Genomic DNA, 21,154 nt, shown 5'->3' on the forward strand with positions numbered 1-21,154 from the left:
ATTCAATGATGAAATTGCAAAGGATAGTAACTTTAGGTGAAAAATATTTTGCAAAATCATATTGTTACATTATGAATGAGTTAGTGAAAAAACTTTTGAAGTCCTCTTCTCTGGGTCAGCTTTACAAGTAGAAGTTTGCCTAGAGTACTTTGGATGAGGTCTACTTAGTAGGTGTCCTTCTTGTTACATCAGCAGTTCTCAAAGTAACGTGCTCCAAGAAGTTGTGAGGAAAGTGAGTGATATGAATATTAATTACTATGATACTATATCTCCATGGTATTCTCACCCTTCCTCACCTGCACCCTAATTTGCTCTGTTTACTGTGGAGGAGATGGAGTTTCCGGTGAAACACTGGGTGAGGCTGTGGGTTATGCATTTCTTTGCTATGCCTTGGAACACAGTGGTCAAGTTTTTACCAATAGACCATTTAGAACTGCAGCGATTTAGAAATGATTATAGTGCCTTACTTTTCTGCAAAATTCTTGGAGGTTGTCTCAAAATGTGGGTCTATCTGTAGTGGTCTGTGGCTTGAGATTCCACTGGTCTAAATGTCCTCTGAATACTGAATCACTTTACTAAATCCTTTCCCTTTCCGAAGATTAAATGCATTCTCCATTTACTCTTCAATGCAAACAATGGAGGGAATAGAAACGCAATGCAGATCATCACTGCAGAGCTGCTAATTAGGATGGCATGGAGGTTGGCATTTGACTATGGCTTATTCACTGACTTATGGGCAAGTGTGGACAACACCCCAGCTGATTCCAAAGCACCCAAATCGAACAGTTTGGTAAAGCATATTGTATTAGCAACTGGCCATTCACACTAGACGGTCAAAGTCAGGATTATTCTGCCATTTACAGAGAGGGGATCTCACAAATCCTTAGCAAGGTAGCCTATGAGTCAGAAACGGCCTGCTTGGCCAGCTCTACAGCACACCCTTGTGATGCAAGCATTCCACCTACATAAAGGAATTAAATACAAAGCGATTCATTAAGTAGAGAAAGCAATGTGTATTAGCCTACTACTAACACTAAATCCTGGCAATCCCAAAGCTACCAACCAGGCAGGCATGAAAAGACCGTTCTTTTCTTTAACCACTTAAGGTTGTAAACTATTCTGTTCTCATAGGGTCAGGGAGACTGAGGAAGTGGAAAAGGCTTCTGGATATGAAAACGAACTTAGGTGTGATCAGCCAATTTATTATTTTAACTTGCTTTGACAAAATATACATACAGCTGAACTTTCATGAATAGTTCTGAACTTTACTGCTGAAACTCTCTAACCTCTGATCTCACTTCTTCCCTTGTAGCAATTTTTTTTAAAAAAGGTAAAAGTACTTTTTACTAACATGAAACAATTTTTGTTAATATGACCCATAATCATCACATCAGAGTCAAGTTAGCTAAATATTCTTTTCTTCCACTCTGCTAGAAACACTCATTCTTAGATACTTCACCTCTTAAGAGCACCTTTTACTCTGGAAATTCCCTACCCTACCCCAGCACATAATCTACCAAGAAGTGATCCCACTGGCTATCGTCCATAGCAGCGGGCCCCAGCCCGCTTTGGCACCAGGGACTGGTTTTATGGAAGACAATTTTTCCATGGAGCGGGTGGTGGCGGGGAGTGGTCCAGGTGGTAATGTGGGTGATGGGGGATGATGGGGAGTGGCAGATGAAGCTTCGTCTGCTGTTCCGCTGCTCACCTCCTGCTGTACAGCCCGGTTCCTAACAGGCCATGGACCAGTACCAGCCCACAGCCTGGGGATTGAGGACCCCTGTTCTATATCATCTAGAATTTACTGCCTCCTTAACTAATACCCCCTTTAAAACTTTCACCACACAACACACCTGGCAGTACGTTCTAATACCCTACCCATCTTTTCCAATGAAAAAAATCACCTGTCAGATTATGTTTTCTCCTTCTTTAAAATCTACTATAGTAACAACTTAAACTGATCCTCTCAAAAATCCCAGTAGCTAAATTACAGTGAACTACCCAAAAGCCATCAAGGTAGTGAAAACCTCATGCTGTAAGTTCACAAAGTAACAGAAAATCCTCTCGCCCCACCCTTGCCACCAACAATTGTTGGTGAAGGCCCCTGTCAAAATCCAGAAACCCTGGAAAGGGTCACAAACTCCAGTGCCCTCAATGACTTGGCAGAGAATTTACAAGAATGAAGCTGGCAGGTCCAAGTGCACAAGCCCATGTCAGGAGGGGGTGGGGGGCGGGAGGGACTGTGGCCAGCTCGGACGGGAGAGCCACTGCCCAGCTCCAGCCCACTTGCTGCCATGTGCAGACACACGCCACATGTGGCCCAGGCTTAGGATGTTTCAAGACAGATCAGAAATTCTGGATTACTACATGAAATTTTCTAATCTTTAAATACAGATTCAATTTTTTAAAAACACTGTGCAACGAAACACTACATGCCTATGGACAAAATCCACTCAGAGACAGATGCCAGCTTTCTGTCTCTACCCTAACTCTACTGCCAGCCACGTGGGCAACTGACGTTACTCTTTGCTTCCTATTAATACAAATGGTCCACGGGGACTCTTAAAAAGAATTACTTTACATATTAGAAAATGGGTCATATGATGGAAGCAAACTAAGTGTGCATCGACAGATGAATGGATAAAGATGGGATGTATGTACACAATGGAATATTCCTAAGCCATAAAAAAGAATGAAATAATGCCATTTGCAACAACATGGATGGACCTAGAGATTATCATACTAAGTGAAGTAAGTCAGACAGACAAAGACAAATATCATATGACATCACTTATATGTGGAATCTAGAAAAATGATACAAAGGAACTTATTTACAAAACAGAAATAGACTCACGGACATAGAAAACAAACTTATGGGAGGAGGAACCAAGATGGCGGAGTAGAAGGACGTGCTCTCACTCCCCCTTGCGAGAACACCAGAATCACAACTAGCTGCTGGACAATCATCGACAGGAAGACACTGGAACTCACCAAAAAAAGATACCCCACATCCAAAGACAAAGGAGAAACCACACTGAGATGGTAGGAGGGGCGCAATCACAGTAAAATCAAATCCCATAACTGGTGGGTGGGTGACTCACAGACTAGCGAACACTTATACCACAGAAGTCCACCCACTGGAGAGAAGGTTCTGAGCCCCACGTCAGGCTTCCCAACCTGGGGGTCCGGCAACAGGAGGAGGAATTCCTAGAGAATCAGACTTTGAAGGCTAGTGGGAACTGACTGCAGGGCTTCGACAGGACTGGGGGAAACAGAGACTCCACTCTTGGAGGGAACACACAAAGTAGCGTGCACATCGGGACCCAGGGGAAAGAGTAGTGACCCCAGGGGAGACTGAACCAGACCTACCTGCTAGTGTTGGAGGGTCTCCTGCAGAGGCAGGGGGTACCTCTTTTTCACCATGGGGACAAGGACACTGGCAGCAGAAGTTCTGGGAAGTACTCCTTGGTGTGAGCCCTCCCAGAGTCTGTCATTAGCCCCACCAAAGAGCCCAAGTAGGCTCCAGTGTTGGGTAGCCTCAGGCAAAACAACCAAGAGGGAGGGAACCCAGCACCATGCATCAGCAGTCAAGCGGATTAAAGTTTTACTGAGCTCTGCTCACCAGAGAAACAGTCAGCTGTACCCACCACCAGTCCCTCCCATCAAGCCCCTTAGATAGCCTCATCCACCAGAGGGCAGACAGCAGAAGCAAGAAGAACTACAGTCTTGCAGCCTGTGGAATAAAAACAACATTCACAGAAAGATAGACAAGATGAAAAGGCAGAGGGCTATATACCAGATGAAGGAACAAGATAAAACCCCAGAAAAACAACTAAATGAAGTGGAGATAGGCAAACTTCCAGAAAAAGAATTCAGAATAATGATAGTGAAGATGATCCAGGACCTCGGAAAAAGAATGGAGGCAGAGATCAAGAAGATGCAAGGAATATTTAACAAAGACCTTGAAGAATTAAAGAACAAACAAACATAGACGAACAATACAATAACTGAAATGAAAACTACACTAGAATGAATCAACAGCAGAATAACTGAGGCAGAAGAATGGATAAGTGACCTGGAAGACAGAATGGTGGAATTCACTGCTGTGGAACAGAATAAAGAAAAAAGAATGAAAAGAAATGAAGACAGCCTGAGAGACCTCTGGGACAACATTAAACTCAACAACATTCGCATTACAGGGGTCCCAGAAGGAGAAGAGAGAGAGAAAGGACCAGAGAAAATATTTAAAGAGATTATAGTTGAAAACTTCCCTAACATGGGAAAGGAAAGAGCCACCCAAGTCCAGGAAGCTCAGAGAGCCCCATACATGATAAACCCAAGGAGAAACATGCCGAGACACACAGTAATCAACTTGGCAAAAAATTAAAGACAAAGAAAAATTATTGAAAGCAGCAAGGGAAAAATGACAAATAACATACAAGGGAACTCCCATAAGGTTAACAGCTGATTTCTCAACAGAAACTCTACAAGCCAGAAGGGAGTGGCACGATATACTTAAAGTGATGAAAGGGAAGAAACTACAACCAAGATTACTCTACCTGGCAAGGATCTCATTCAGATTCAATGGAGAAATCAAAAGCTTTACAGACAAGCATAAGCTAAGAGAATTCAGCACCACCAAACCAGCTCTACAACAAATGCTAAAAGGAACTTCTCTAAGTGGGAAACACAAGAGAAGAAAAGGACCTACAAAAACAAACCCAAAACAACTAAGAAAATGGTCACAGGAACATACATATCGATAATTACCTTAAACGTGAATGGATTAAATGCTCCAACCAAAAGACACAGGCTTGCTGAATGGATACAAAAACAAGTCCCATACATATGTTGTCTACAAGAAACCCACTTCAGACCTAGGGACACATACAGACTGAAAGTGAGGGGATGGAAAAAGATATTCCATGCAAATCGAAATCAAAAGAAAGCTGGAGTAGCTATATTCATATCAGATAAAATAGACTTTAAAATAAAGAATGTTACAAGAGACAAGGAAGGACACTACATAATGATCAAGGGATCAATCCGAGAAGAAGATATAGCAATTACAAATATATATGCACCCAACAGAGGAGCACCTCAATACACAAGGCAACTGCTAAGAGCTATAAAAGAGGAAATCGGCAGTAACACAATAATAGTGGGGGACTTTAACACGTCACTTACAGCAATGGACAGATCATCCAAAATGAAAATACATAAGGAAACAGAAGCTTTAAATGACACAACAGTCAAGATAGATTTAATTGATATTTATAGGACATTCCATCCAAAAACAGCAGATTACACTTTCTTCTCAAGTGTGCACTGAACATTGTCCAGGATAGACCACATCTTGGGTCACAAATCAACCCTCAGTAAATTTAAGAAAATTGAAATCATATCAAACACATTTTCTGACCACAATGCTATGAGATTAGAAATCAATTACAGGGCAAAAAACGTAAAAAACACAAACACATGGAGGCTAAGCAATATATTACTAAATAACCAAGAGATCACTGAAGAAATCAAAGAGGACATCAAAAACTACCTAGAGACAAATGACAATGAAAACACGACGACCCAAAACCTATGGGACACAGCAAAAGCAGTTCTAAGAGAGAAGTTTATAGCTATACAAGCCTACCTCAAGAAACAAGAAAAATCTCAAGTAAACAATCTAACCTTACACCTAAGGGAACTAAAGAAAGAAGAACAAACAAAACACAAAGTTAGCAGAATGAAATCATAAAGATCAGAGCAGAAATAAATGAAATAGAAACAAAGAAAACAATAGCAAAGATCAATAAAACTAAAAGCTGGTTCTTTGAGAAGATAAACAAAATTGATAAACCATTAGCCAGACTCATCAAGAAAAAGAGGAAGAGGACTCAAATCAATAAAATTAGAAATGAAAAAGGAGAAGTTACAACAGACACCGCAGAAATACAAAGCATCCTAAGAGACTACTACAAGCAACGCTATGCCAATAAAATGGACAACCTGGAAGAAATGGACAAATTCTTAGAAAGGTATAACCTTCCAAGACTGAACGAGGAAACAGAAAATATGAACAGACCAATCACAAGTAATGAAATTGAAACTGTGATTAAAAATCTTCCAACAAACAAAAGTCCAGGACCAGATGGCTTCACAGGTGAACTCTATCAAACAACTAGAGAAGAGCTAACACCCATCCTTCTCAAACTCTCCCAAAAAATTGCACAGGAAGGAAAACTCCCAAACTCATTCTATGAGGCCACCATCATCCTGATACCAAAAACAGACAAAGACACTATAAAAAAAGAAAATTACAGACCAATATCACTGATGAATATAGATGCAAAAATCCTCAACAAAATACTAGCAAACACAATCCAACAACACATTAGAAGGATCATACACCACGATCTAGTGGGATTTATCCCAGGGATGCAAGGATTCTTCAGTATACTCAAATCAATCAATGTGATACACCATATTAACAAACTGAAGAATAAAAACCATATGATCATCTCAATAGATGCAGAAAAAGCTTTTGACAAAATTCAACACCCATTTACCATAAAAAGACTCCAGAAAGTGGGCATAGAGGGAACCTACCTCAACATAATAAAGGCCATATATGACAAACCCACAGCAAACATCATTCTCAATGGTGAAAAACTGAAAGCATTTCCTCTAAGGTCAGGAAAAAGACAAGGATGTCCACTTTCACCACTATTATTCAACATAGCTTTGGAAGTGCTAGCTACAGCAATCAGAGAAGAAAAAGAAATAAAAGGAATACGAATTGGAAAAGAAGAAGTAAAACTGTCATTCTTTGCAGATGACATGATACTATACATAGAGAACCTAAAGATGCCACCAGAAAACTACTAGAGCTAATCTATGAATTTGGTAAAGTAGCAGGATACAAAATTAATGCACAGAAATCTCTTGCATTCCTATATAATAATGATGAAAAATCTGAAAGAGAAATTATGGAAACACTCCCATTTACCATTGCAACAAAAAGAATAAAATACCTAGGAATAAACCTACCTAGGGAGACAAAAGACCTGTATGCAGAAAACTATAAGACACTGATGAAAGAAATTAAAGATGATACCAACAGATATACCATGTTCTTGGATTGGAAGAATCAATATTGTGAAAATGACTCTACTACCCAAAGCAATCTCAGATTCAATGCAATCCCTATCAAATTACCATTGGCATTTTTTATGGAACTAGAACAAATCATCTTAAAATTTGTATGGAGACAAAAAGACTCTGAATAGCAAAAGCAGTCTTGAGGGAAAAAAACAGAGCTGGAGGAATCAGACTCCTTGACTTCAGACTATACTACAAAGCTACAGTAATCAAGACAATATGGTACTGGGACAAAAACAGAAACACAGATCAATGGAACAAGATAGAAAGCCCAGAGATAAACCCATGGACCTATGGTCAACTAATCTATGACAAAGGAGGCAAGGACATACAATAGAGAAAAGACAGTCTCTTCAATACGTGGTGCTGGGAACACTGGACAGCTACGTGTAAAAGAATGAAAATAGAACACTCCCTAACACCATACACAAAAATAAACTCAAAATATATTAAAGACCTAAATGTAAGACCGGACACTATAAAACTCTTAGAGGAAAACATAGGAAGAACACTCTTTGACATAAATCACAGCAAGATCTTTTTTGATCCACCTCCTAGAGTAATGGAAATAAAAACAAAAATAAACAAATGGGACCTAATGAAACTTCAAAGCTTTTACACAGCTAAGGAAACCATAAACAAGGCAAAAAGACAACCCTCAAAATGGGAAAAAATATTTGCAAATGAATCAACAAAGGATTAATCTCCAAAATATATAAACATCTCATGCAGCTCAATATTAAAGAAACAAACAACCCAATCCAAGAATTGGCAGAAGACCTAAATAGACATTTCTCCAAAGAAGACATACAGATGGCCAAGAAGCACACGGAAAGCTGCTCAACATCACTAATTATTAGAGAAGTGCAATCAAAACTACAATGAGGTATCACCTCACACCTGTTAGAATGCACATCATCAGAAAATCTACAAACAACAATTGCTGGAGAGGGTGCGGAGAAAAGGGAACCCTCTTGCACTGTTGGTAGGAATGTAAATTGATACAGCCACTATGGAAAACAGTACGGAGGGTCCTTAAAAAACTAAAAATAGAATTACCATATGAGCCAGCAATCCCACTACTGGGTATATACCCAGAGAAAACCATAATTCAAAAAGACACATGCACCCCAATGTTTACTGCAGCACTATTTACAATAGCCAGGTCATGGAAGCAACCTAAATGCCCATCGACAGAGGAATGGATAAAGAAGTTGAGGTACATATATACAATGGAATATTACTCAGCCATAAAAAGGAACGAAATTGAGTCATTTGTTGAGATGTGGACGGATCTAGAAACTGTCATACAGAGTGAAGTCAGTCAGAAAGAGAAAAACAAATATCGTATATTAACGCATGTATGTGGAACCTAGAAAAGTGGTACAGATGAACCGGTTTGCAGGGCAGGAGTTGAGACCGAGATGTAGAGAACAAATGTATGGACACCAAGGGGTGAAAACCGTGGTGGGGTGGGAATGGTGGTGTGATGAATTGGGTGATTGGGATTGACATGTATACACTGATGTGTATAAAATTGATGACTAATAAGAACCTGCAGTATAAAAAAACAAACAAACCAAAAAAACAACTAATACTAAACTTTCTTTGGGTTATTTGTATGAAATATGTTAATATAAATGTTTCAGACATTACATAAAACTTCTAAAAATCTTAAATGTTCTGGTATAATGTTATAAGTCATAATTCTAGTTATTACTTTAAAATGTATATCTCAGAAATAACTAAATTTCTTTGTCAATTGCATTATTATGAACTTTCATCAAATCTTTAACTGTGGTCATTTTTTAGTCGTTTGTCATTTACAGACAGTTCTGGGTGTACTCTGATGCTTTTGCAAGTATGTTCCTATAAAAGGGTTTCATCTTCAAGGAATTCATGGAAAAGACTCTGACAAGTACAGGTTTCTGGTAACTGACTACACTGCTGAACTGAATGAATAAGCATTTTCAGAACTCTAACGGAAAACTGATGAATTCATAAAAGTGCTAACAGCAGATCAAGATGAAAAAAAATTAATTACATGGGACTGAGTGAACTGATGAGGATGATAACTTTTGTGACTTTCTGTTTGAATAAAAAAAAAATATCCCACAAGGACTCAGAGGCAAAAAATATACAAATCAATTTTCACTGCAAAGTAAAGGAGCTGTTACAGTGGAGGATTCCTGGACTGAATATCAATATTATGACATAGTATGAGTGTGTTTCGTGTTTGGTATTTGCAATCGTTGCTTTTGTTGTGGTCATCCATTTACAAGGCTTGGTGTCAGTCTATTTATCTCTTGTAAAAATAAAATACAGTGTGTGTGTGTGAGAGAAAAAAAAAAAAGAAGCCACCCAGAATTGGCCTAAAAATAAAGAAAGAAAGAAAGAGAACTTATGGTTACCAATGGGGAAAGGGGGGAGGGATAAATTAGGAGTTTGGGATTAACACATATACACTACTATATAAAATCGACAACCAACAAGGACCTACTGTGTAACACATGGAACTATACTCAATATCTTGTAATAACCTATAATGGAAAAGAACCTAAAAAAGAATATATATATATATATATATATATATATATATATATATAAAACTGAATCTCTTTGCTGTACAACTGAAATGAACACAACATTGTAAGTCAACTATATTTCACTAAAAAATTTTTAAAACACCTGAAAAAACAAATGGGTCACAGCAACATTCAGTGCAAAAGCAGCCTGTTATCGCAGTCAATCAAGAAATCTGACTCAAACTAAAAACAATCATAACAAGCAAGTTGATTCCCACCAGCTGCTACTATTACTACTGGGCCAAGGATTTCGTTACACACACACACACACACACACACACACACACACACACACAAATGATCTCCTCCTTACTCCTTTTCTCCTGTAATCTCGTTGCACAACACAGCATTCAGGAAGATCTTTCAAATATACGGTCAGATAGCACTTCCCTGCTTAAAATCCTCCACTGGCTTCCCACTGCCCCTAGGATAAAATACAAACACCCTCCCTTGACGCGCCGTGACCGGGCCCAGACCACCTGTTCCCCGCCTCCACCACTCACCCCTCGCTCACACAGTCCCGATACCACAGCCTTCTGGCTGCTTCACAGATATGCAGGGTCTGCTGCCTACTTCCAGGCTTTACACTGGTTGTGTCCGAGCCTAGGGCATCCTTCCCGGGCTTCTGTGAGGCTGCTCCCTCTCGTGAGTCAAGGCTCAGCTCGAACATTTCCTCCTCCGAGAGGTCTTCCCTCACCAGTTCCTGGCTGGTTGCCTTATCACCTTACCCTGTCTCCCTGTTGTTTGTCAGTGCTAAATCAGCCCTCACACAGATTGCTTTACTCGCCTGTTATTTTGTTCACCGGCGGCCCCCACGCGGATGCAGGCTACCCGAAGCAAGGGAACCTGCTGGGCTCGCCCATGCGAGTAGGCCTCTGCCCCAAGACCGACCGCTACCTCCTAAATGAAAAGCGCTTCAGCAATCTAACCATCTATCTAGGGCGTCGTACACAGTTATGTTTCATTCTTGTCCAAAAGAAGGAAGCATTCCACTCATCTACCTTTCAAAAGTCCAGATGCTGATCAAGTTTTGGGGCTTTGGGAATAAAAAGAACCATAAATCCTTCAAAATGACACAAAATGATGTAATTTTGGTCAGGATATAAAATTGTTTAAGATTGGGTTTAGAATTCCTTTTCTGAATAACTTACCTCTTTCTCCCTTTCATAGTCTTCTTTGTCATATTCTTCGTCTTCATTTTGCGTCTGCAGTGCCACACTGCCGAAGTCTAGTGACATGGTCCTCCTGCGGGAACAGAAAGATGTTTGGTTTCTAAATAGCCCAGAAAATCTCCCCAGACCAAACTACATAAGAGATGCCATACACAAAAAGACAGGAGCAGCTGGGGAGAAGATAGATGTAACTAACGTATGACAAATGGTTAGTATTCCAACTATAAAGAAAGTTCTTACAAATTAATCATGATTCACAGAAAATAGCTGTTATGACAGAAATTCATGAAAATGAGAAAATGCCCAAAGCTAATAAACCTACAACTAGACCTTTCTAGTGGTCTGGAAAGAATAACTCAAACAGTAAGATTTTTGTCCACACACAAAAATAAGATAATAATGATGAACCAGGAATATGCCAAAACATACAAATTTTAAGAATACGCTCAAAGTTTCTAATTTGATGTATTAAAGATGGCACAGGTAGCATCCTCCACAACTTGCTTCATCTTCTGAATATCACAAATCCAAACGTCATGTTTTTCAGAAAGAGAGCCACTAAATCCTGAGTTAATGATTGCTCCCCAAAAAACATTTACAATCCAGTAAACTCCACAGAGCACACACAACAAAAATATGTGTTAGGACGTTCCTGGTGGTGCAGTGGTTAAGAATCCGCCTGCCAATGCAGGGGACACAAGTTCAAGCCCTGGTCCAGGAATATCCCACATGCTGCTAAACAACTAAGCCCATGCGCCACAGCTACTGAGCCTGTGCTCTAGAGCCCACCAGCCACAACTACTGGGCCTGCATGCCACAACTACTGAAGCCCGTGCGCCTAGAGCCCGTGCTCTGCAACAAGAGAAGCCATCAGAATGAGAAGCCCGCGCACCACAACGAAGAGTAGCTCCCGCTCGCTGCAACTAGAGAAAGCCCTCACACAGTAACGAAGATCCAACACAGCCAAAAATAAATTTAAAATATATATATATATATGGATATGTGTTAAATGTCCTGCTCTTAAGCTTGATAAAACCAAGTTCTAGCAAAAAAATACTCAGGAAAAACAGAAGTGAAGGATGTGAAGCTATGACACTGTCCCAAAGCAGCAGCAAGACTTCCCTGGAGAATGGTCACTGCTGTGGCAGAAGCAGCAGCAGGAAATGGGTTTTCAAGTACTTACGGTCAAAAGACTGCTGATGATTTGAATTACACTTAGGGATCCTGACACTACACAGAAACTACCCAGAATTTCAAAACTCTGAACAATCCTGACAAAAAAATAGGCAAGCATCATCAATTACACAGCCTAATGCTGTCCTCTATTCAGCCCACTCTTGTGCATGCCAATGAAATGCACTTTGATGTGAGGCTGGGCCACAGATCATACACTCACTTTTCAGGCTCTAAAATGTCATTAAACTGGAAGTGGAATGAGAAGCATACACCTGGCAATCCAAACATATTTTACCATAAAGAACTTACCTCCCTCGTGTTGACAGTAGAGAACTAACATCACAAACTTTTATGTAAGCCAATAGCTCTATATCAAAAGATATTCCTCTTCATCAGCTCTAAGGTGCCCTTGATGGTATGACACAGTTCTGGTCTGTACCACTAAGAAAAAGATGTGGCCAATTAAATCATGACATATCATTAACTTTAAAATGCAGCCTCTGGGCTTCCCTGGTGGCGCAGTGGTTGAGAGTCCGCCTGCCGATGTAGGGAACACGGGTTCGTGCCCCGGTCCGGGAGGATCCCACATGCCGCGGAGCGGCTGGGCCCGTGAGCCATGGCCGCTGAGCCTGCGCGTCCAGAGCCTGTGCTCCGCAACCGGAGACGCCACAACAGTGAGAGGCCCGCGTACCGCTAAAAAAATAAATAAATATACTTGGGAGGTATGGCTGGTAACTTTAAAAAAAATAAAAAAATAAAAATAAAAAATAAAATGCAGCCTCTTTGTAGATGTTAAAATGTGAAAAGAAGGGAGCTCCCAGGCGGTCCAGTGGTTAGAACTTGGCGCTTTCACTGCCGTGACCTGGGTTCAATCCCTAGTCGGGGAATTAAGATCCTGCAAGCCACACGGAGCGGCAAAAAACAAAAGTGAAAAGAAAATGTGCACATTATAATAGATGAAATATGGTATTACAGATTAACACAAATATGAATTTCAATGCTGAAAATCCCCATAAGTTTTAGTTTGTTTTACAAGGACTGTTTCTCGGCCAAACTCTAATTTGCAGTCCACCTTCTTTATCCCTCCCCTCTCTGATCGCTCCCTACACCCAACCCATCCCTTTTAATTCTATGAATTCAGACTCCTCACATCAATGAAACCCTTCCAGCCTCTGCTTCTTAGACCAGACCTGCTCCTTTCTATTCTTGTGCCAGGGCTACATGGAGGAAGGGACACACGCACTCCTTCACTGAGAGGTGAAATAGAGAGGCTTGGGGACTCTAAACCTTGTCTCCACCCAGCAGCTACAAGAAACCTCCTGTATACCAGCATAAGATGGATACCTGAATATGGTAAAGAGCCTACAATGTAGCTGAAATGGTGAGGGAAAAACAGTAACACAAGCTCATGTCTCTAGGGTTTTTTCACTACTTCAAGTGAACATCAAGTCTATAGAATCTATAGATTATGAAAATACAAGCCCATGTAAATGCTTGCTCCTGAAAAGAAAGGCAATTAAGCTGGACCTTAAGGATATCCCTGAATTCTCCAGGCAGAAATAATCTTTCCTGCTTCTAATTCTTATGACATTTTCCACCTTTCCCTGAATTTTATAGTTAAAGCCAGAATAGGGAATTTGGGTTAATTTCCCTTTTATTAAGTAAAAGGAGGGAGGGTTGTTTTTTTTTCCCAACACTTCACCAATCTGCCATCCATCAATTCCTGTTGAATACTGAAAAAGAACATTAAGATTTATAAGAGCTTATTGCTAAATAGTTATTCTAAATAAAGAACTACTTTTTCTCAGATAGAGAATAATGAATTCTACAAGGTGTTTTCATTTTTTTTTAATAAAGTCTAGTTTTCTCTTTTTTTGGCTGCACAGCATGCAGGATCTTAGTTCCCAAACCAGGGATTGAAGCCAGGCCCTTAGCAGTGAAAGTGCGGAGTCTTAACCACTGGACCGCCAGGGAATTCCCTATTTTCATTTTTATGTGAAGAAAATGTAAAAGACAAAACTATCTTTTTTTTGAATGGCATTTTAAATCCAAACCATGTCATTAAAGAAGAAATCTGAAAATATCTGAAAGAACAAACTCTCTCCACTGGGAGGAAAGGGTACACATTAGCTTTCCTTCTGAAAAGTGCAAATTACCTGAGACCATAAGAAATTATTTTAGGCATTAAGGGAAATTTGATAAACTTACTGTGGCTTAAAAAACAAAGAGGGAGACTAAAAAGGTAATTAGTATTTAACTAAAATTTAAAATAAAAGCTAATGCTTTTCTTCTGCTTATTAATCGCTACTGATTACTGCTATCAGAGACTTTACTATAATATTCAGAACAATAAAACAGGCTGCTTAAATTTAAAAGAAAAAACTAGCAAGATAATAAACCCAGAAGCCATAAAGGAAAAACTTGACGGAAACTTATACACACATACAAAAAGAAACTGTATATGGCCAAAACAATCATTAGCAAGTCAAATATTATGTATAAAAAAAACATCATCAAAGGGTAAAATAATAATAAGAGACTTGCAAAACACAAGAGAAAGTCCCAATATACAATTCTCACAAAGAAATGAGAAAAAGACAACTCAATTTAAAATGGGCAACTGATACATTTCATTAAAAAAAAAAGAAATGCAAATGCTCAACGAACTTGAAAAGATGCTTAATCTCACAAAGAATTCAAAGCGCCATTTAAACAATGAAATATGATTTTCAACCACTAAATTAAAAAAAAACACATGATAATAGCTAGTGGTGGCTATTTTTTTTAATTATTTTATTTATTTCTGGCTGCATTGGGTCTTTGTTGCTGCATGCGGGCTTTTCTCTAGTTGCGGGCTACTCTTCGTTGTGGTGCGCGGGCTTACTGCTGTGGCTTCTCTTGTTGCGGAGCACTGGCTCTAGGCACACGGGCTTCAGTAGTTGTGGCATGCAAGCTCAGTAGTTGTGGCTCGTAGGCTCTAGAGCGCAGGCTCAGTAGTTGTGGCACAGGGGCTTAGTTGCTCCACGGCATGTGGGATCTTCCCGTACCAGGGCTCGAACCCGTGTCTCCTGCATTGGCAGCCGTATTCTTAACCACTGGGCCACCAGGGAAGCCCTAGTGGTGGCTATTTTATAGGAAACAGGCATCCTCATGAATTGCTGATGAAAGTATGAATTGGGAAAACCATCTTGAGAACTGTCAATATTAATATATTGAAAAAGAACATTTTCCCTAGTAAAAGTACTTTTGAATAAATTGGCAATACTGAGTCACTAGTAAAAATAATGAAATATCTCTATATATATTGACTATTTAAAAAATCAAGATGCAGAATAAGTGTACAGTATGCTTTTTTTTTTAATAGCAAGATGGTTAATACTTTCTTCCTAGATAGATAACTTTTTCTGAACCTACTTACAAGGCTATGTTCTGTCATATGACCCACTCATTACTCATTTTGTTGTCGCATTTTGTTGCCCTCCTTGCAATGAGAAAGACCAATGTGTGTTTAATTGGCCAAAACATTAGAAAGCAAAAGTAGCATTGTTTTTGCCTCATCTAATAGCCTATAAGCACTCTGGGGGCAGAATTTAAATGTATCTCCCCCACCCTTTGCACACACCAATATTTGTTGAATAAATATAATACATTCATGTTGCTCTCTACAGATTTATTATTTCAATAAAAATTTTACTGAGCACCTACTGTGGGCCAGGTTATAGCCTATATGTATCTAAGACATGCTACCAGCCATGGGAAGCTTACAGTCCCTTAGGGAAACAATGATATGAATTAATAGTTAAATGATACCTTGTAATACATTCTGTAATAGAGGAAAGTACAAAGTACAAATTAACTATGCTAAGAGGAAAATAAGGCTGAAAGAAGTTTCACAGAAAGACTTCAGAAACAGATCTTAAAGGATACAATGTGGCTGTTAAGTGGTTAAGAATGAGGGCACTCATTCAGACAACCTGGGCTCAGTTCTGGCTCTCCTGCTTAACAGCTGTGTAAACTTGCACAACTGTTTCCATTTCTTCATTAATAAAATGGGGGTAAAAAACAGTACCTGCACCAAAGATTGGTTACGAGGATTCACAAGACTAATGTACATGAAGCGCTTAGCACTGTGTACCAATCAATACATCTTAGTTCTGTTTTTATCATGACATGTTACTCATGAATAGAAGTCTGCCGGCTACCAAAGAGGTTAAAGGAATAAACAGCATTCAGTATATCTGAGAAAAGGTGAATATGCAGTGTGTGGGAAACTTTCCTTCAAATATTGCAATCTTTTCTAGGATGAAAATGCCACTTTCTTCAAGATGCCCTCCCCCCATGAAATTAGTCATTCTTTGGTACTTTCAGGCTATATTTCTTATACTTTTCTTATACCTTCAATTTCAGCCTCTCATTTAGTTGAGTGCATTCACATCTAGGAGGTGCATATAAATTGTCATGCATTGTGAAGGATAAGGTGAAATTCAGCTTAAATCACACTCAAGTTCATGACTGTAAGACAGAAAAGGCTAAGTGCCACAAAAGCGTCTTTAAGCGCCCTGAGAGTTAGGAAATTCTACTTACTTGCTTACATGCTAGCTTCCTTTCTAGAATGGAAATAGCCAGAGCACACTAGCCTGTTTCAGACTTGCAATACCAGGCTTAGGAAGCCTATTTATTCATTTAACAATTACTTGCCAAGCACTGTTCAAGATTACAAAGTTCATCAGGATTTGGTGAAGGGAAAGAAACACACATAAAAACAAAGGATGACAATAATCTGTGATCAGTGCTAAGGACAGCAGCTTGGACAAATACATTCAGGGTGCCCAGAGGATGCAGCAAGCAGGCAACCACAGGTTGAACGAAGATAAACCCAGGGCCCTACCAAGGAACTCCGTTTGGCGTCAACTATGGCACAGCAAACAGGTACCCAGGCTGCACGGAGCCCAGGAGGCCTGGGGCTGCTGGCTTGGGCTGCCAGCGTTACATGCACTCCGTCAACACACGTGTACAGAGCACCCACTGTGAGCCTGGCATGGCGCCAGGGTGACCACGGCGGGGGGCCCCGGGGTCGGGTCTCAGCGTTACCCTAGCGGCCTGGAGGAGGCGAAGAGGGCTTCCCAGACGTCACTTCTAAGTAGGATCTTGGGGTCTGGATGACACTTCAAAGTCAAAGGCGGAGCCCCGCCACCCGCAAGCAGTCCCCCACCGCGGGATTTGGGGAGGGGACGGGTCAGTCCTCCGGGAAGCCTCAGCCAGAATCCCAAGGACCCCGCACCTCCTCCTATCCCAGCCCCAAGCCCAGCCAAGAAGCGAAACTCACCGGAGGCCACGGATGCTGTCACCGCGGAGACACCCTAGCTCCCGCCGAAAGCCAACGTCTAGCAAACCCCTCACCCAGGCTCCAACCCGCTAGCTCCGTCCTAGTCACAACTGAACCCACGGAACCCCGAGGCCATTGAGGAGCAGCCGACTCCCTCAATCGCTGGTTAGAAGCGGGCCTGGTGGGCGGGGCCATGCCGGCTTGGGGCAGGGCGTAGAGGCGGAAGTCTCCGCCTTTCTCAAGCTAGGTTGAGAAGTCCTCCTGCAGTTGCAAATACTATACGGCTGTTTAAAAGCGGGCGCCAGAGGTGGCGGGAAGTTCCTCCTGTGTGCCCATTGGTGAATCCGTGAGCCAATTACGGAAGGGTTGACTCTAGAGGGGGAGGGCCTATCGATTGCATAGAGACACCCAAGCACCTGGCCTCCTGCCCTTTCCTAGGATGAACCGGTTTTGCCCGAACTCCTTGCCCCTCCCCTCACCACCTAGTGCAGTGACTCGTGCCCCCTGCGCTCTCCACTCCTAAATCCCAGTTCTCAGCTGCAGCACATTGAATCCCTCACTTTCCCCAACGAACCCACCTTGGAGGTTTTTGTATTTGCCCTTCTGATTCTCTAAGGTGCCTGCTTCCCCATCACCTTAACAGCCTTAGAGGTCGTTTCACTTTGTCTTCTTGCTTACTAGGTCCCGCCTTGTTTGAATGTGTTTCTTTAATTACTGATGAGATGACACATTCTCTGCATGTTTATTCACTACTTGAATTTCCTCGAGTGCGAATGTTCCTGTCACTCTGGTATATGTTAACCTGTCCTTTAGGACAGAACTGCTCAGTCTGCGGTAAAGTCAATTATTGTATCTACCTTCCTGGGGTAAAAGGGTTCCAGTGAATATCAAGGAGTTGGTAGTACATCCTCTTAACCCTTTCCCATATATATTACTATGGAGTAAAAGGGTTGTTAAAGGTTGTTCACAATCTGGCTAGCTTTCATTTGCTACCTCACCATCCCACCCCTACACTGACCCCTATAACCCCATCCACTAAGCATAAGGGTCTGGCACACATTAGATACTCAACCCAGAGCAACAGATGAGTGAAATCTCTGACCCAGCTGCCCTTGGTTCCCAGAGTGCTTTTGTTTTGCTCAAGCTATTTCTTTCACCTGTATTAATTGCCCCACTTAACTTCCCCAGCTACTCAGTCTTCAAGATAGATGAGCACCTCCTCTGAAGCCTTTCATGACACACACCTCCCTCCCTTGGTAGAAATGATCTTTCCCCCCTTTGGACACAGTGTACATGTCTTATTATAATCCTTGTTATCTACTATATAACTAGTTGCTATGTGAATGTTTCACTCAGTCCAACGTCAATATCTTAAGGCACTTACCTTGCTTTGTGGCCCTTGGTAGGCACTCAAAACAAACTTGATAAATGAGTAAATGAATGAACCAACAAATAAAATGAAAGCTCTTTGTGCCAGAAAAAGCAAATAAAAAGCATTCAGGTAAACGGCAGTTGTTGAAATCTGAGCCAAGGTGTCTGTTAGTGAGAACTAGGCTTATGGGCTTTCCACGTCTCATGGCAGCCCATCAGCAAGCTGCGAGTAGCGTCCTGTGCTAAGGGTTAAGATGAAATGCTGCAGCAAGAATGCTAAATGATCGCTGCCCACAAACGACTGTTTATTAGAGAGATGAAAGAAAAAAGAAAAGATGTTAAGGCAGGAAAGCACATGAGGAGACAGTGTTTATAACCCCTTACATAGTGCTTTAGACGTGGGTAAGTTTTTTCACAGACACTAGCTCACTTTTCCTCACAACAACCCTGTGAGGGGCTAGTACCGGTATTAGGATCCCATTTTACAGTGTAAGAAACTGATGAATAAATAATAATAATAAAAGTGTCCAAGGGTACACAGTTAATGTGAGACAGAGACAGAATTTTGAACCCAGCTCCTTTATCTCTAAATCCAGAGCTCATCACTATATATAAAATATAAGTGAGACTTAAGCACCTAAGTCACAAAAAAATAGAATAAATCAAAATAAAAAATAAATCAGAGCCCCTTGCCTTTTTTAAAAATGGATTTGAGTGGAGTTATGGACATATTATAATCAATGAAAATTTCTTGACTGCCTATCGTGTTTAATTCCTGCTCTAGGTGCTTGATATATAAAGTGAGAGGCAGGACCCCTGCCAGCGAGGCACCCACACTCTGAGGTGCAAGATGCTTACATAAAAAGAGAAATGATAACACACAAAAAAGTAGTTTACTACATGCAATATGAGTAGATAGTAATAATTCTGGGGAAAAGTGAACATGTAAGGAAGGATCTCTCAGGGAAAGTTCCTGGAAAAAGAGGAAGAGTCAACAGGCAGGTTGATTAGCAAGAGTGATTGCAATATGAAGCAAAAGTAAAGGATTCTTGTATTTAGAGATAAGATTGGAGAAGTAGGCTGGGACAAGATAGCCAATAGAAGAGCTTGAAGCCTGGAGGGATGGGAAAGGCGTGCTACACAGGTAAGGTATGGAAACGCACAAGGAATGAACTTACATCCAGAGAAACACAAGCACACAGAGGCATCCTGGGGTAATAAAGACAAATGCGGAAAGAGAGGGAAAAACTGCCAAAGACGTTGAAGGCTGGAAAGATTATTTGTAGAATGTTGGGTCAATGTTTATCCTGCATTTTTGACACATCTGTGAGCTGGGAGGGGCTATCTCTACCAGACTCATTTACATTTCAAGGGGAAATGCCTGTTGTTGAGATGTGGTCCCTCCCATTCAGATCATTTATAAAGGTGCAGCTAAGCCCTCATTCCTTCCTTTTCCTACCTTCTCTTTGGTGTCAGAGCTATCAGGTCAAAGCAATGCCATCCTGTAATAAGGAGTGCTATCCTCAAAAAAGCACTGAACTTAAAGAAGATCTGAGTTCAAGTTCCAGCTCTCCTACCTACTAGCTTTTGTCCACAATTTATTTAATCCTTCTGTGGAGCAAAGTCTTATTTGAAAATAGGAGTGATAATAACTGCTTTGCAGGATTGTAAAAAGGATGAAATAAGATTGTGTGAAAGAGCTTTAAAAATGTAGAAACACTATTTAACAGTGTTATTTGAGGAATATCAAACCATTATTTGTTGTATATTCAATAGTATTTTTTGAGCATCTAGTTTGTACCAAGCACTGTTCTAGGGGCTTAATAATGACATAAAGTGTCAAAATGCCTTCCCTGATTAAGCTACTTATCACAGAATCTACACCTGCCCTCAGCCACTATGACCTCACCACCATCACCTCCCCACCACTCAAAGACCTGGCCATACCTGATTGGGTCAAAAGTGAGCACCAGACCCAAGCTGCACCAATCATATTCCCTTCCCAGATAACAGAAATGACTCCATGAAACTGGGTCAAGTGGTAACCCTACAGAAGCAGATTTTTATTACATTTTCTGTATTTTATGGGAAATATGCTTCTTCCATAGCTGTGTCATGTATATGGTGGAACACAGATGACGATCATGAACTTCTGCCACTCAGAGCCATGGATCTGCCCGGTTCCTGTGCTTTATGAAGCCTGACAGTTCATCTTTTCCTTGGTTCTGTGATAATCTGAACTTTAAAACATCTTTTTACTTGAATAAGCTTGTAAGGGGTGGAATAGCGTTCCCCCAAATTTCATGTCCACCCAGAACTCAGAATGTGACTTTATTTGGAAATAGAGTCTTTGCAAATGTAATTAG

General features: G+C 40.8%; 1 protein-coding gene across 1 annotated transcript in view; it reads right to left on the bottom strand.

Moving 5' to 3' along the window:
* Positions 1 to 11,056, bottom strand: part of CEP152 (centrosomal protein 152) — a gene marked incomplete at its 3' end in the record, with an annotated part of 86,707 nt that extends 75,651 nt beyond the window's left edge. The window contains exon 1 of the mRNA XM_079913595.1: positions 10,895 to 11,056. Coding sequence (XP_079769721.1) covers positions 10,895 to 10,981 — 87 coding nt within the window. The 5' untranslated portion in view covers positions 10,982 to 11,056. The remainder of the gene's footprint in view (positions 1 to 10,894) is intronic.
* Positions 11,057 to 21,154: the final 10,098 nt, after the last annotated feature.

The sequence above is a fragment of the Stenella coeruleoalba genome (genome assembly GCF_951394435.1).
Source record: "Stenella coeruleoalba genome assembly, chromosome: 2".
Classification (NCBI taxonomy): Eukaryota; Metazoa; Chordata; class Mammalia; order Artiodactyla; family Delphinidae; genus Stenella; species Stenella coeruleoalba.